The sequence below is a fragment of the Cheilinus undulatus genome, linkage group 1, assembly GCF_018320785.1.
Source record: "Cheilinus undulatus linkage group 1, ASM1832078v1, whole genome shotgun sequence".
NCBI lineage: Eukaryota > Metazoa > Chordata > Actinopteri > Labriformes > Labridae > Cheilinus > Cheilinus undulatus.
In genome coordinates, this window is record NC_054865.1 from 21874449 (window position 1) to 21892729 (window position 18281).

The following is an 18281-nucleotide window of genomic DNA, read 5'->3' on the forward strand; positions in this document are numbered from 1 at the left end:
AACCACTATCATGGGAAAGACTGCTGACTTGACTCTTGTCCAGAGGACAGTCATTGTCACCCTGGAAAAGGAGGGTAAGCCCTGGAAGGTCACTGCTGAAAGGCAGGCTGTTCTCAGAGGCTGAATCAAAGCATACTCATGGAAAGTTGATTGGAAGAGAGAAGAGTGATGACAGGGATGAGCTCAGTCTTCAGAGGATTTGCTTCAAACAAAGCAGACTGAAGAACTTGGGGTAACTTCATACTGGTCCACTGGTCTTTATCATGTCCAGAGTCAACGCTGTCAGCTGTCTACCAGGATTTTTAGAGCTTGCTGAGAAGCTTTATGAAGACACTGATTTCCTCTTCCAGCAGGACTTGGCACCTGACCACAGTGAATCTAAGTCCCCCAGAAACTGGTTTGCTGACTATGGTAGTGTTTGATTGGCCAGCCAACTGGCCTGATCTGAACCCCATAGAGAATCTCTGGGAAAATGTCAAGAGGAAGATGAGGGACACCAGACTCAACAGAGCGACCTGGGCTTCATAACACCCCAGCAGTGCCAAGGACTGATTGATCGATGCAGTAATTTGTGCAAAAGGAGCTTCAAACAATTACAGAGTGCATAAATGAGCAGAATCTTCCTTTAGGTCAACATTTCTGTATAAAATTCTGTATTCTGTATAACCTTCTTTGGACTGCTGTTTAGTGATAATCTAATGGTTTGAAATTATGGATTGATTGTTTTATTTTATTGAGCAGGATGTTCTATTTTTTTTCTTTTAGATGCATCTGTAGACTGCAATTTTCATAGTCGGTTTATTCTTCAGAAAATTCAGAATTTTACACATAATGCCAACAGAAACTATCGGTGCATCTAAACTGGGATCCACTCTAAGGATCAACCACAAACATAAATACTCCTTGCAGGTTGGCATTGATGGCTTTTAGCTATTCAAGATAATTGGTCCAAGCAGTGACACCACAGGCCCAAATACATCTCTTGATTCAGTCAAGAATTTATTCATAAGAAGACAATGGACTGATCTGCAAAAGTCATTACAAAACATTTTTCTAAAACCTTCATTTCTTTTTGTCTCTTCTATTGGTTAAACCTGCCAAAGTGTTATCAAACTGGACTCTTTCAGGGGGTTTTCTTTGCTGCTGTTTGTCTGCATGGCTTTTAGCAAGGAGCCTGCTGTTATAGAATTGTTTTACTAGACTAGTTTATGAGGGTTATGAGGGAAAACCCATTTCTTATTGTGTTGGAGTGTACAAACTGAAACAACCACAAACACATTATTAAAGCCATTGGAATTTAATATTTTGGTATTGTCAATGTACGCCTTAAATTTCATGCCATTTTATGTTGATTTTTTTTATTTATCACAGTCTGTAGACTGGCCAAACACCTGTTTAAAAACCCCACAACACTCAGTTCCATCTTTGGCAGTTTTAGCCAATGAATTTTTGTTTAACCACTGAATTCTGAACTTTTGCTTAATATATCACACTCAAAGGCAAAGTCTGAATTACAAACTGTAGAAATTGCTGGAGCCTCCTCCTTTTGGAAAGACAAGGGAAGAATAACAGGATATGAAATAAGACAATGGGGGTTTAAATGCAAACCATGATTCTTCTAAAAGCCCACAAGCAGATCTCTGTTTTTTAAAATAGCTACAAAAACATTCAGATATTTTTGGATGGCCAAACGAGTGACCAGCCCAGCACTTTGGAAATATCACTGAGGTACTCCTTCTGGTCTTACAGGGCAATCATTCCTGCTTTAACCGCAGTATTTCAGTCGCCCAAGGGACCGAGGGCAGAGCAGCTTTAACATGACTATCACTTTAACCATTACGGAGGGAAAAAACCAAATGTCTACTCTTCACCTGGTTTTTTACTTCTGTTTTCACGGCTAGGGGTCAGGGTTCAAGAGAAAATGAATGCCTTCGCTGACAAAGATATGTGGGGAGAGTATCCCACACATCTTACCTGTCCCGCTACCTTTTACTTAAACCTACAGAGTCATCAGGACAATAACTCGGCCAATTGTCCAATATGAGTTTTGCTCTCAGGAGGATACACCTATCCAGCATCACATTCTGCCACATCAAGATAGGTAAAGACTCACACTCCCCTCGAAGATCTGCTTTCTGACCCCCCACTGATGACAAAATGTCTAACAAAAAAAAGAGCCATCAGCTCATATATCACTTCCAATACTGTGCAGAATGTCTCATTCCAAGCAGCCAGCTGATTTTTAACATTTCCTCCTGCTTCTAACGGGGCAGTTGACTTAGAGATTTTACTCGCTCTATTAGCCTTGAATCACATGGCTGCAACAAAGCACTTTTGAGATCAGTGGCCATAGGGGCCACTTCCATGCCTTTGTGTGTGTGTATGTAGATGAACACGTGACTGTGCTTACACGGGAGGCAGAAGCAAGAAACTCTATGGCATATAAACAAGAGGTAGAGCTCCTGACATGTGAGGCAGAGCTGAATAGTAGAGGTGGTACAAAAGCTTTTTTTGGAGTAACTGCTGCATCCTCCTCTTACTGGTGGATTGGTTATTTTTCATGTTATATCAATACAGAAATAGTCCCCAAAATATATTTTCTGACTGAAACCGACCCTACATGGGATCAGGTTCAGCAAGATTCAGGCCATGGAGTTTGTTGATATAATTTGACCAAGATGTCTGCAGAGGTTCTCATTCATCCAGGTAATGGTCTGTTCTCAATATGTAAAACCTTGTAAGCACTCTCGGATCTCATGTCCCGTATGTTAAATAAATTGTGCTCCTTTTTGACTGTTTTCTTAATGTTTCTCAAATTTAGACTAGTTGACTCGTGTGAATATAAATTGGTCTTAATCAAGTTTGAAATTAGTTGCCTTTGAACATCCATAAATGAGATCATGCTGTAACTAAAATGTTGTTTACTTGCTAGCTACAGCTAACTAGGTGAATCAGCTCATCTGTATGTGAGCTATTGGAAGAATATGAGCAAATACTGAAATACATTGAATTAAAAACTTTCCAAACACATACTGAAATGTTTAAATATAACAGAGTTTCAGAGAAATGCCTAAAAACCGACTTTGGTGTTTGTTTTACAAAGACAGCTCGTCAAAATTTATTGTCTTGGTCAGAATATCATTGAGCCAAACAGCCAAACAAACGGGTGTTACCATGTAAATCTGGAGATCGCTCTAAGAACAGTGGTCGGAACAAGCTGATGCTGTGACCTTCCACTTAACTGTTACACATTTGTTACACATTCAGTCCACCCTCTGTATTATCAGCATGAAAAATTACTTTATTTAGATTTAATAATCTATGATTAAATTGCAAGTCTTTTTTCCTTCTATCTTAAATATTCTGTCTAGTCCTCATCACAAGTCTTTGTGTAGGACATGCCCCCAACAGCTCAAGATTTTCCTGATTAAAACCTTCCACTCAACCAAACCATCCCCAGATCATCCCTGACATAACCAATCGCCAAACACAATTAATCCCCCACAGAAGCACTAGACAACTACAACCACCCATGCTCTCCCTGCCACCCAAACTTCTTTTTTTTTATCTGAGCCTATTCATATCCAGACATTAAAAGAAGGAGGGACGGCAGCTCTGCCAGGGACCCTGTCACTGTCAATTGCCTCAAACGGACATCACTAAGCAGGGGCGGCTTACTTCAAACACCAGCGTCTCATTAGTAGGTCCAGCAGCGTACAGGCTCTCTGGCTTGTTGAAGGAACGCTGGTAGTCAAACACAGTCCCACCAAAGTGAAACTTTCCCGGCCAGTCCACGGTCCAGTCTCCGGTCAGGTAGTATTTCCTCTTCAGGGAGCGGACAGCCAGGTAGCTGGTTGAGACCTCCATTTCCTGAACGTGAATACTTCGTGCTCCAGCAGGAACTGTTACCATGGAGTAATATTCTTGAAGAGGGAAGGAAGAATAAAACAATTTATCATTTTTCTTCTTTATTGATTGTTGTTTATTAATTGCAAAACTATATGCCACAGAATAATCCTGCAACAATCTGATAATGTATCTGATTTTATCTATTTATATTGTATGTGAGTTAGTGTATGGAAAGGGTTTCTATCAGTTTATTTTGAAGTGGGATTTAATGCATTAGTCTGTGTATGTTTTCCTTCCTCGGTGTCCTTCTTTGTCGACTTTGTCTTGCAGAAGGACAAAGTTAGTGCTGGCTAATATGCACAGACTCAGTTCAAACACAGACAAAGACAAGCTTACCATTAGCTCTGTGCTGAAGGGCATATTGGCCTTTGAAGAACTTGCAAGTGGAGTTGTCTCCTTTACAGACCCCACAGGCATCCAAAGAGGCCTTAGAGCCCAGCATCTGGTCACAGCCTACTGCCTGCATACACACAAACACAAGTGCAATCAGTGTTTAAAGGAATGGGATTAAGAGGCTGTCAATTCAAATAAACTTTCTGACCAGCTGGTTACTAAAAGTAATGGAGACAATGGAACAAATACAGTCTATGATTCACAATAACTTCAGTTTTCATGATGTCAGGCTTATCAGGACTGACGGATAACTAACAAAATAAGGATATTAAAACAGTGGCTTGCATTCATTTTCTTTTTTTTTTTAAAGATTTAATTTTGGGGTTTTTAGTGCTTTTATTGGACAGAGGAGGACAGTGGATTGAGTCAGAAATGGGATGAGAGTGGGGAGAGACATGCGGCAAAGGACCACAGTTCGGATTCAAACCCGGGCTGCCCGCGCACATGGGTAGCACATTAGGCCATCTGCATGCCCTCTGCAATTATTTTCATGAGAAAAACTGCACCTTTTATGTATTCACTTCTCATAATATGAGCAATTAAATTTCCTGCCTTGCTTTGTTGTACTAAAAGCATTATTATTATTCAAATCTCTTAACCTGAACTGAAGATAGACTGTTTCACATATCCACTGCATGTTTTACATTCATCCAAGCAACCACCCATAGTGAACCACTCTTTGGAGAGCGATAAGAAGAAGGTTCTGTCTGACTCATTCATTATGGGCCAATCAAAACATATGACCTAGTGGTAGGGATGGGCACTAACTAATTACATTTATTCAGCTTTTCATACATGTTGAATTTGAAGCAAATCAGATGTTGACTACACCAACTTCCTGTCAAACTGGCGAGATCTTGAAATTTTCACTAGCAAGGTGTTCTATCATTGGTAACTATCAGTGGAGCCAGTTGGTGACTCAAACTGCTGCCAAGGCTGGAGGGGATGTCAGCAAAAGCATCTTTATTTACTTTTCCACCAAGAAAAGCTTTCAGGTGGTCAGGTCTTTGCTTCACTTTTGATAAAGAGTTGCTGTCAAGTTCTGATAAGACCATTGCTATAGTTAAATCAAAGCTAAGTGCCAGTTGCCATTGTTTACTGGTTTGCAGTACAACTAAACCCACTCATAGCTAATGCCACATTCTCCTAAAATGACGCTGAATTGTCCATCCCTTTTTTTCACAGGCATGCAGTTTCAGGTTCAAGTGTTGCAAGATTGTTCTGCCTGATGACAGACATGGAATCTGGCCAATCCATCAGTTTTGCAAGGCTCCAAACCTCATATTCAAGGTAAAAGTAAGGGTGCAATATATTTTGTACTGGAGCAACGAGCAGAACCTGGCTCTATAAGATGTCAATAAAATCTTCCGATGTTTTTCAAGATAGCATGTGTTGAGCCAAAGCATGTACCATAAAATGTGGTGTAGAAGACACAATTTAATTACCTACTTTTTATCTAAGAAGTTGGCTGCCTGCTGTACACCAGTGTGACCAAGACAGTCACGCAGAATGCTTGAAATGCATCATACAGAAAAGACTTCTCAGTTGGAGACAACAAATGACCAGCAGAGGTGGGCATCATGGTTCACTGGCTATGTTCCCTGAGAGCTAACCTACTGTATAGCAGCCAGCAGGATTGTAAACTCCACATGGTGAAATCAGATGGCACTAAAAGAGCGACACAACTGCACAGAAACTTCATGTTGTGTATTTTGCAAAATGCAATGGAAATAATCACTGAGAGGCAGTTTAAGCCTTTTAAAAGCAGACTGTGTCTTATAAACCATTGCAACTTCTATTCTGAATTTTGTGGTACCTCACACACTCCATCGATGCACACATCTCCTTTGTGGTCTGAGCAGGAGGTGCCATCTTTCACCTTGCTGGACATGGCAAAGAAGAAGTCAAAGTCTTCAGCGATGCAGTACAACTTACAGATGTCTTCATCTAAACAAAACACAGACAAGTATGTATCGTCAGTCTGACGTCTCTTGGAAAATAGAAAGAATGAGAAATTAAGTAGCATTCAAGATTTATATGACCCTTAAATTTGAGGTAATTGTTGCTTCTGTACAGTGACCTGTTGCACATACAGTTTGTACAGCTCCTACTGAGACTGGATTGAAAAGGACAGAAACTGACTCTGAATGCACCCCAGGGTTTTTCTGGGGGGGCTACAGGTTTGTTCTGTAGTTGAGATCAGTTATCACAGACAAGTCTCTACAGCCGTCTTTGATTAAAATAAATGTCGGTGAAGGTGACTTGGCCCAAGGTCCCAGGAGGCAGTTCAGAATCCGTTCCTCTCTACATCCCTTCCCATTCATCAACAGCTTAAACAGGTCTGGGAAGACGGCCAAACACACTGCTCTCCTTCACTGCCCCCCCTCCCCCCTCACTCTGTGTAACAAAGCTCACCCGAAGGCTTCCCTTTAAATCTCTCCCCACTGTGTCAAAGGGTGCAGGTGGCTACATGTCTCCCATACACATTACCCAGAGTGATAGTTTCCTCCAGCTTTTTTGGCCCTAATTACTGCAGCAGTAAATAAAGGGTGGCATTACAGAAACACTTTATAAAAAAATGACTTGGACAAGAAATATACAGCGGGATGTAGACTGTAAAAAGATCTGGAGAATTAAGACAAGAAATATCTTGCCCTAAGCAATCTGCAATTTTCTGTGTATTTAGCAGCACCGTGGTCTTGTAACAATATGATTCCTATCCTTGTGTATGTGCCAAGAATACAGTAAATCATTGAGTCTTCATAATCCTTGGAAAGCACTGTATATTTTCAAGACAAAGAGTGTCTTTGTTTAGATGCAACAAAACTTCAGCAATTTATCAACAGCAAAAGATGAATGCAAGAACAAACAGATTAAACATCCTCTGTGCAAATCATCCATTAAACGTAAATGAACCACAGGACTGAACAGAACAGATCATTTATCAAATGATACCTACCATCCACTTTAGTATAAGGCTTCCACTTGTAGTACCAGCCCCTGAAAGGCTTGCTGTTGTACTCAGCACACTGCTGAGCTCGGAAGTCCACTGCATTCAGAGGGCACGGTCGAGTGTTACATAGCTGGTTTAGACGACCGGAGCCTGGGCAGAATTTACCACTGTTCTGTGGTCTGTGGATAACAAGACCAGACAAGAAGAGACAACAAGAAGAAGGTTTACATGTCTAAAATCCTGCTCATGTTCTGCTTCATTAATCAACAAAAATTCTCTCATCAAACATGAAAAAAAAATTGCAACATCAAGACCAAGTATGCAAGTGGGATTGTGAAAAGCTGTGTTTGTGAAAATACTTTTACTACATACAACATGTATGGTTTTCATATTTAACCATACACCCATGAATCATTTTATTAGGTACACCTGATCAGCTACCCATTCATGCAAATATCAAAAAAGACGGTTACACTGTAACAACCAATACATTCAGGCATGTAGACATGATCAGGATGATGTGCTGAGATTGAATCCGAGCATTACAGTGAGGGAGAAAGGTGATTTAAATGGCTTTGAATGTGTCGTGGTTGATGGTTTGGACAACTTTCATGATGTTTACACCAATTCTGACCTTACCATTTGATTTTTGCAGCAAAAGACAAATCAAGCTATTCTAATATGCTACCATCCAATTTAGATAACCTGGCACACAGGAGTGGCACATGGTGTTGTCCTCTGCTGTAGCCCATCTGCTTCAAGAGTCAACTTGTTGTGCATTCAGAGAATCTTCTTGCATATCTTGGTTTTAACAAGTGGTCATTTGAGTTATTGTCATACAGCAGGATTATTGATATCTCAGGGTTAAACATTTTGGAGTTGATTTAAACTCCCAACGTGTAACTTTAACTCCATTCGGAGTGAAGTGCCCTACAGTGTTGAAGTGCTAGTCCAACTGTAGCTAAGTTCCTTCAAATGTAGGAGAATTATGTGGGCAGTGTCTCCCACAATCATCGTTCACAGTGGAGAAAGGTTAAAACTGCTCATCATCAGCATCAACTTTACTTTTCAAAACCATGCTTCAACATCCACTCATTACACATGTTTATGGTTGATTATAGCCCAGATGAAAGTTTAATTTAGAGTAAAAAGTTTTGCAGTAGCCAATTTCTACGCTATAAAAACATTGAGTATAGAGTGAAGGCTTTTTTTCAAACAGAGCAGCACTCCTACCATAACACTGAAGTAGCAGGAACAGACTGAACACATACTGGAGCTGTATCGTTCCATTAAAATGAATAAACAATCATGACTTGTTTCAAGAAGACAGATTCCTAATATTAAGTAAACATTAGGAGGTAACGTCTGACTTCCCAGGCAGTCTAAACTAATGCCAGGCCTTCTAACACAACCACCAGCAGAGAAAATTGAGTTCAGCTATTTACCAAAGTGGCTTGGGTACACGTAAACACATTCACACACAGAGGGACTGAGGGAACCATGCTGATCAAACACGTCTAATAAAAACAAGTCACTCAGCGTTACACAGCACTGAAAGCCTTCAGAAAGGAACACAAGGAGAGCCTAACAGAAACAGTAAACACCAGAGGGTGACTGAAACTAGAAGCACATTTCTTTTAAATTTCTATCACCATTGCATCATTGTTGAAAACATCTGAAGGACAAAAACGTCAGCAGCAGTCAAAGGCACAAAATTAGTGTCCACATTAGCATCTTTATTTTAAAAATTATGTAGGAGTTTGGTTTGGAGCACTTTCATCCCAGAGGTTTCAGAGTGCAACAGAACTGTCATAAAACTGCTCCCCCTCATGGACAGTGTGCATTTGTTGACAATGCAGTGTTACCAGATCTTGCACAGTTAAGACACTGCAACAATGTCTTGAGAATATGTATAAGGATGTAAACCCTGCTGTCAGATTGGTGCTTTTTGTCCAGCTTCTTGCTGGCATATGCATGTCCTGGGACAGCTTACAGGGAACCTGGAAGTGCCTTTTTCAGTGTATTTCTCCCTCATTATGACAAATTTAACAAAGTAGTCAGATGGAGGCTGCAGAGGTAGGTGGCACTAAGCAATGCTGGCCTTAACACTCTGAAAATGCAGAGTTAGAAGGATTGAGCTTTCAGCCAATGGCAGCCACCATGACAAGTTGCAGTTATGAAAATTAGGTATCTCTCTTTTTTTTGCCAGTACCTTCATATTCATTGTAAGTAAGCAAATGTGTGAACACAGCAGGAAGTAGTCATACATTTCATCACAAGCAAGCAGGTTGAGGTTATTTTTAAAACCGTGACTCCTTTGCAGTTCTCATAATAAAGTTGTGTCATACTCTTTCCATGCTTCACCATCCATTTGTTGAAAATATCCAATTACCCATAGCACTGATGATAAAGCCAAAACTGTAATTACTATGTCAGACCCCTCAGACCTTCCTCCTCTCTGACTGTCTGCTGTGAGGTGCATATGTGAACATTAAAGTCAGGCAGCATGTCCTGAAACTATCTGTAGTGTATGTTTAAACACTAGTGACAAGGCTGCCAAGAATGAGGGAGCTCCATTCAAGGTGTGAGTGTATGTGTGTAAATCTGCTTTGTTCTGATCCCTGTGCTTCCCTTACTGAGTCGGGTATTTGGCGCAGGTTTTCGTAGGCTTGATCCTATTAAGACTTAACAGCAGACAAATGTAGCCCATATGGTACTGTGCTTACAGCAGTTCAGTGGGGTACGACTCAGAAGTCACTGAAGGCCTTCTGATCAGAGGGAAGCACTGGAGAGGGACACTTTGTACTTAGGAGGGGAGTAAATTCAATTCATGGATTATGGACAGTCTGTCCTTGAGTTTCTCTTCCTCTGTTCTTCTTTGTCTCATCCACTCCCTAGATTTCCCGGCATCGTTGTAACAGTAAATCTACTTCCAAAAACCAGACAGAAACCAGATATGACAAGTTTTAAGTTTGCTTTCAGTCCTTCCTCTCCTCCAGCTCAGCCTGGAGGATGCTTAGGGATGCTTAAACATCCCAGGAGTCCAGTAAATCTACCTGCCAACAGAAGCTGAGACTAAACTCCTGTAGGTCAGAGGCCATCATGTCTAGTCTTGTCTTCTCCTTGATTCACCTGTTCCCTTCTGTCCCCCACTCAAACTCCCCAATATACATCTTCATTCTGGTCTCTTATCCCAATAAAGCACTATTACATGTCAATAAGGTTTCATGCAAGTAAACCATCACCCTCTCATCAGACTCCCCCACTCCTTTTAGATCAAGTGTGTGACAAAATGTGGTTCCTACAAAAGCAGGTCAAGATTGTGAACCTAATCTCCTAGGCTTGTTGGTGAGGATTAGGTTGACTGCGTTTGATCTGGCAGGTGGTCTACAGGGGGATGGAGGAGTGAATGGGAGGTGGAGGAAGGGTAAGAAGAGGAATGAGAAAAAAGGAGATTCATTTTCTGTCTTGGACTAAGTCCTAGAAGGGAAGGCTTTAGTTTGCTGATCCATTACAACTTTGCAGAAGAGTAAGCAGAAGATATAGGCTTCCTTTGTAAAGTGGGAGAGTTTTCACAGAGCTGAGTAGATGTTTAGTAGATAGCAAAATTGCACAGGAAGCTGTCATGAAATGATGTCCATTTCTGTAAACAACCTGAAGCTCCATTGTTCCACTGAAGGAAAAGGCACCCTAGATCAGGATGGCACCCCATCCACTGTGCCGCGTAGGAAACATCTCAAGTGGGATCTCCTTGTGATGCCAGTAACATTGGAAGCCATCAGGACCCTCAAGGTTACATTTTTTTTCATCAGAGAATAAAACTTTCTTCCACCTTTCAATGACCCATGTTTGGTGCTCCCTTGCAAAGTCCAGATGGGCAATTTTGTGGCATTAAATGAGTCGAGGCCTTTGAAGACGTTTTTTGGTTTTGAAGCACCCTCCCTCACAGATACTGTCTGATGGTTATTGGGCTGCAGTCAGCACCAGTAACAACCTTAATGTGGGTCAAGGATCGTCCCCTGTCTTGATGGACAGCCAATCGGATCCTCTGGCTCAGCGCTGGTGAAATTTTTTTGGGTCTACCACTTGACTTTTTTGTTCCATAACCCTTAGGATCTTTTAAGAAATTCAAAATGACTGTCTTACTGCATCCAACCTCAGCAGCGATGGCGGGTTGGGAGAGGCCTTGCTTATGCAGCTCAACAATCTGACCACGTTCAAAGACAGAAAGCTTTATTGACTTTGTCATCAGGAGGTCATGACAATGTGAATATCTGACAGAAAATGACATTGTAGCCACATTTTTGCAGAGATTTTGGCTTTTAAAGGCTGTGGTCTTAAACTTTTGATCAGCTGATGAACAGCTTATTTCAGTTTAATTGTTGTTTTCAATAAATTGCTTACTCAAATTTTTTTTGTCTCTCTCCCATTTCTCCTTTTTGCATTTTGAAGCTCTACTCAGAACCTTCTTAAGATCCAACCGTGCAACATGTAAATTCTTGCAATTTTTCAACTGGTCTTAAAATTTTGATCAGAAATGTATTAATACAATTGTGCACTAACTGAAGATAATGCATTATGTTCAACAGCAGATCATCTTGCACTGAAAAATATGGTTTGCCTTCAGATCTTGGCTGGATATTGCCATGGGGGCAAACAATTTGAAAACCCCTGGCTTAGGCTTTAGCTCCAGTTAACAAGCCTACAACTCCCATTACATAACTCATGTGTAATCCAGATGGATGGCTTCTCATAGAACAGAGTGGTTTAACAGTAATTTGATCAAAAAGAAGTAAAGTTTCTTGTAGGCTGTGTCAGGTTAAATTGACCTAAATCTACCTGAATGGAGCAATGACTACCCAACACAGGTATGTGGACGATCACCTGCAAGGTGGACTAAAGGTAGGGGTGACCCGGAAGAGTCGACAATTCAATTCGGAGGAGTCTGATTCAACTATGAACCTCATAGTCGAATGTTGTTATGTAACCAAGATTGTACCATTCTGACTATGTGGGGCTGCTAAGCCTGAGTTTCTTTTAGCCGGCATTTGCTGGTCATTGGCCGGTAAAAAGGGCGGAAGTCCAGCAGATAAAAATATAACAGGTCAAAATGTCCGGCAGAAAACATGCAAATGACCAGATAAGTAAATACTGAATACTTGCATATTATATTTTGTGTAACCTAGATGATATGTTGCCAGAATGCGTTGATAAAAACTAAAAGTTGCCTAATCTTACTACACCCACTGTCCTGCAGTGCTGGGATTGTTTATCTCCTCAGATGGCAAGCACATGGCTAATTATGTATACACGATGATGTCAAAGCAAATCTATCTCGCGCGTGCTCAGTATTGCTGGGGACTATGCAGGGAAAGTGGAAAAGTTTGACCAGAGCTTTCTCGTAAAGCAGAATTCTAATCTAATTGAGGTTTTCCTGGTTAACCAAGCATAAAATCACCACAGGTATGGAGGATTTTGTGTCATAGCTGCAAGTAATGAAGAGGCTGAAATGAAGAGAACTGTATAGCTGAGTGCCTCAAACACCAATGCAGCAGCAGAGAGAGAGAGGCCTACGCCGAGCAGAGTTGTAGTGGACTTCGATAAACTACCTATGACCAATCCTCATATAAAGTTGTATTGTAGTCAACACAGAAACACATCATGCAGAATGGCATGGACCGCTTGGAGCTTATAATGAAGGCTCTGTCTCTCTCTTCCTGGCTAATTAGCAGAAGTAGTCTTGGATAAGCCGTTGATGAGAGGAGGACCAGACCGGACTATCTGCTGTGGAGCTTTTGTCTTTTCAGGACTAGTCCAAATAAACCAGGATGGTTGGATTTCAGGCTTTAGCAGAGGATACAGTTATATCATCATGAGGACTGATATTAGCAACTGACGGTAAGACTCATTTTCATTTGAAATGTCGAGTTCTAACACAGTGTCCAGTTAAGAGAGGACTTTTGTTATGTGTTTGGATGCTTCGTTGTTGTCGGTGAAGGATGGTATTTGGCTGTTGTAAGCTGCAAAGTTATGATAGCTGCCAAAGTGCTAACAGGCTAACGGTGCTAATTTGAAGCTAACTGTTGTTGTTTATGAGTTTAACGTGGGCGTATATTGTGTGACTGACTGTGTGTGTAAGGAAAAGCGCGCAGCTTTCATTTGATACTTTAAACCACTTACACAAAAAAAAAATAATAATAGAGATTTATGCATTTTGCTGCTGTTAATGCAGTAAAATAATGTTAAAGCAAATGTCTGGTAGTTGTTCTAAATGGCCAGAATTCTTGAGGACTGCCGGACATTTTGACCAGGGACAAAAAAGTCTAGCGGAAACGCTGTTCAACTATTAGTCGACTAAAGGCAAAATCTGATGAATCAGATTCAACTATGACAATCCTTAGTCGAAGACACCTCTAACTAAAGGCATTGATAATGTAAGCCGTGCTTGGCAAACCAATATAACATTGTTTCCTGTGGACGCTGTGATCCTGCATTGAACCATGTGGTTTAATTGTGGTCAACTTCGACTGTTTTATGAGTGTTTACTGACTTTAGACTTGTCAACTATCCTGAGTTTAAAATTGCATCTAATTGACAGAAAAGTTAGTTGCTGACGACATCCTGTGTAAATGAAAAAGCCATGCTAAACACTGTTTAAAGCTGCATGTCTAGATAAAATGTCTAGGTAAAAATGGCGACTAACGCATTGATATATAGTGCTTAACAAAATTTAGTAGACCACCTGTCATATTTGTCTCAGAGACCATCCAGCATCATGAAGTGCTTTAATGCAGACTCTTTCATTTTCAGTGAGCTCTCCACGTTTTACTATTTTGAACAGGAATGAAGAATTTCAAACTGAATTCACCTTTTTATACCCAAATTTGAGCTGGCTCATTAGGCTTCTCTGAGAAGTCAGAAATTATTTTTTCTGTTCAGGAATGCAAGTAAATAACTATAATTTGACATACTAATCAAGAAATAATAATGTTCTTTACTATTTTTTTCAGTTTTTTTGTAAATCAGTAAATTTGAAAATTCATGAATAACAATAAAAATTATATTTTAGCATTAAAAATATCATTTTTGGTTAAAGAGCTTTACATATCGGTTTAGTAGCCATTGTAGAAACATGAAAAATTGTTTTTGGTAATTACCAATGCTGTTAATTTAGGGTTAATTTACTTTGGGTGGTGGTCTAATAAATTTGTTAAGCACTGTACATACCCAGTACTCTTAACATGGACATCAAAACCTTTGTGCTGTAAAGTGTCAACCTTCAGCCATCTTTGTGGCAGCTCAGACAGCTCAGTTTAGGGGTAAAGTGGACTTTGGAGACAAGCAGTCAGATTCAGGCTAATCCTTCCTGTTGTGATCAGATTAAGAGTGGAGGGGCCCTGCCAAAATAATCGCACAGATTACTGGGGACAGACACTGGACACACTCTGAATGTCATGACTCAGGGACCAAAACGTGACTCAGGGGTCCAGACAGCAGCTGGAATAAAGTGTGTTTAGGTGAGTGACTTCATTTCAAGGCCCATTTATCTGTCCTTTTTTAAACACAGCATTTCCCAATGAAACACAAACCCTATGCCCTTTTTGCTGCACATAAAACAAGGATTGGGTGATGGGGTTGAAATGCTAAATAAGGACATTCATCTGCTTAATTTTAGTCTTCCCATGAGACTTCTGAGGGATCTGACAACCAGTAAGCTCACCATATGTATATTGTGACTTAGCATTGCTGGATTTATTGTTCAGCCCCACCATCATTCCATCCCCTCTGTGTCCCACTGACCCCATAACTCACCGTTTAACAGCATCAACCCATTTTTCAGCAGCCGCTGCTACAAAGACCTCTTAAGTGCCACAGGAATGATAAATGAACTTGACAGGTAGCCTGGTTTAAAGCACTCTTTATGGTCTGCCAGTCATGGTGTATAATGTGTATCATATGAGGGTAGGTCTGCCTCAGAAAACTTTTCGGTCTTTGATCCCCCAAAGGGATTAAGAGACGAATCGGCTGTGACGGACTAAACAGCCACATCAGTGTCTGCCTGGCTGTTAAGTAAGCACTGATGAAGCCGGCAGATGAGAAGAAACAGTCCTAGACACAGTGGGGATGATGTCAAATCTATATTTTCTTTTGGAAATTGACGTGCAACTGGAGGATAACATTTCAAATGGAATCTAATGAGATGATCTGCCAAAACAGTTGTTTTTATGTTTAAAGTGACAGCACATGAACTGCAAAAAGTCAAATTGGCCAGCTTCACATTGATTTGTCTTTAACTTAAATTACATTTTGTCTTTGAAATCATATCAAAAAAACAACTAACGTAAGCCTTCATAGGGTAAACATCATCTAATAAAAGAAATGTCAAAGATAGAGTTGGACTGGGAAGGGAATCTGACCAGAGTATTTTTTGGCTCAAACCAGCCCCACATTACATGTTGAATATGACTAAACTGAAGATTCAACAACATCTTAGGAAGCATTAGACAGATCTCTATGAAGTTGTTGAATTGTAAGTGGAAGCGAACCTTTTTGCCGCTCTACAAACAGCTCCTGGCATTTTTATCCCTAAAAGAACATTTTTAATCCAGGTGCTAAGAGAAGTGTTTATTCAGAGCTTTGATATTGCAAGTCTACATTACTAAATCCATAATAATATGACTATTTATCATGTTCTTTTTGCAATTAAAAAAAAAAAAAACGTATTCTATTGTTTATTGGCGGTAGCGACCATTGACCATTCAGGGCCAGCCAAAAATCAGAACGAGACAGAGGGATCTGCAAACTTTCTCTAGGCCCAAGCAATGATAAGAGGACATCTGCCCTACTAAAACAGGATTCGTGTGCATTTCACTCACTGGAACACCAGATGCACGCAAAATGAGAACTGGTGTTATGAAGATAAATGAAAGTGAAAGTTTTAGTTGTTGGTTTTTTAGAAAGTTCTCTTTTTATCTCCTGATAGACAAAGCCTGTAAGAACTAAATGCAAATGTAAAAAGGCTTGTTCATTGTTGATCTGACTGTGGTTCTATGATATTCAGTTTTGGTTTGTTCAGTTACTTGGTCATTATACAACTTTTGATAAATGCATCCCACATCCTACACAAATTCTGATAGTCCAGGTTGTTCTGAAAAACTAGACATCTATTGCTTAATTATGCTTACAACACATTAAAACCTTTGGGATCACTGCTAATCCCAAGTTGTAGTGCATGCGTTTTCTAAAATATCTCAGGGACCATTAGATGGATCTCTATGGAGTTTAATGGTGATCAGTTACTTACCTTTTTGCCAATCTTTGGACGGATTCTGGTGTTTATAACCCTGCCAGGACATTTTTAACCAGGAACCAAGTGCAGTGTTTATCTAGAGTTCTGATACTACAAATCCACGTTGCTAAATCCATGATAATACGACTATATATATACAACGTTTTCCATCCATCCATCCATCTATTTTCTATACTGCTTATCCCACTGGGGGTCACAAGGGGGCTGGAGCCTATCCAAGCTGCCACGGGGCGAGAGGCGGGGTACACCCTGGACTGGTCGCCAGTCAATTGCAGGGCTATGACATTTTCTAAGCTATAAAATCTAGCAGTCTTGCTAGCTGTTTTATCTTTTGACACATGAAGTAAAAGACAACAACTTCCTGTTCACCTGTCAGCCAATCACAATGCTCTTATTTCTTCTTCTAGTGTTTTCTTGGTGATATCGACCAATCGGGGCCGGCCAATGTCAGGTGGGAGTGGCAGTGGGACACAACTGCAAACAACAGGTTTCTAAAAGTTATCCCAGAAGGATAACCACTAAATCACAAGTGATAAATGGGAAAAGGGGGAAAATAAAAAAGCTCAAGAAAACTAACCCACAACCAAAAAACTCCCGTTCTTGACAATACTGAGAAAAGGGGGAAACTAAATCACTGCTGCCGTGCAGCTGAAGTGAACACAAACTTTTAGGGAGACTGAGAGATGTATCTTCAGATAAGAAAACAAAGATCACCAGATTGGTGTGAAAGGGAGAGCCCAAAAAACTGGTTAATGCTTCCCAGCCCCAATAATCTTTAATCCTAGGCAACTAGTTATTCTCACAGAATGTAATCAAGAAATATATAAATCAATGCTTATGTGACCTTTGACTTTCACACTCACAAGAAGAAACACAAGGAGATGCTCTCAATACCTCTGATGGTGAGATAATGAGTCAGCACAGAGTGCTGCAGCCCCAGGGCCCGGTTGTTCAAAAGGTAATCTGATTGGATTTTGGATAATGGATTGGATCAAAGCTTGAAAATGGGTTGTTCAAAGCCAAAATCGGATTCTGAAATCGGATTGGATCATGTAATCCAATCCTGGTTTTAATCCGGATAAAACCCTTAGTTTGTGTTGTTCAAAACTTTTTAGTAGGATTGGGATAACTTTGATCCAAATAAACAGGATTATTCTGATCCCAGCAGTTTGGTGGATTCAGGGTGGACTTCAGGGACAAAACTGGTCAAATAAATAACATTCATCATGAAGCAGATACACATTTATTTATTGATATTTTTTCAACTGATTTTCAGACCATACAGTTTAAATTATGGACTACTTAACACTAAAGACCAGTAAAGTAGAAATAATATAATCCTCTCAAAAGCTGTCAAAATCAACAACAAAGTATTCAATTCTAACTCTAATTGGAAACGTAATATTTACAGACATATCCAAAAATCATTGTTCAAAAATAATTTCTGACAATGGCATCCCTTACTGCATGTCCAGTCACTCTCTCATTCTGAGAGAAAGTCGGTAGTACATCTTCATTTTCAGCTGGCTCAGGTGCATCATTGACCTCATCAAAGAGAGGGACATTCCGCTTTGTAGCAATATTGTGCAGGACAATACAAGCAAGTATGATGTTGCACACTCCTTGGGGTTCCACTCGCAAGTAGCTGAGGCATGCAAAGTGCCTCTTCAGGACTCCATGTAAGCGCTCAATAGCAGACTTTGTTTTGGAATGAGC

General features: G+C 40.3%; 1 protein-coding gene across 2 annotated transcripts in view; it reads right to left on the minus strand.

Moving 5' to 3' along the window:
- Positions 1 to 18281, minus strand: part of adamts18 (ADAM metallopeptidase with thrombospondin type 1 motif, 18) — a 108808-nt gene that overhangs the window by 38121 nt on the left and 52406 nt on the right. For both annotated transcript variants that reach the window (XM_041789524.1, XM_041789516.1), the window contains 4 exons: positions 7262 to 7434; positions 6119 to 6249; positions 4246 to 4369; positions 3679 to 3923 (listed from right to left, as the gene is read on the minus strand). In XM_041789524.1, the coding sequence (XP_041645458.1) occupies positions 3679 to 3923; positions 4246 to 4369; positions 6119 to 6249; positions 7262 to 7434 (673 nt within the window). The remainder of the gene's footprint in view (positions 1 to 3678; positions 3924 to 4245; positions 4370 to 6118; positions 6250 to 7261; positions 7435 to 18281) is intronic.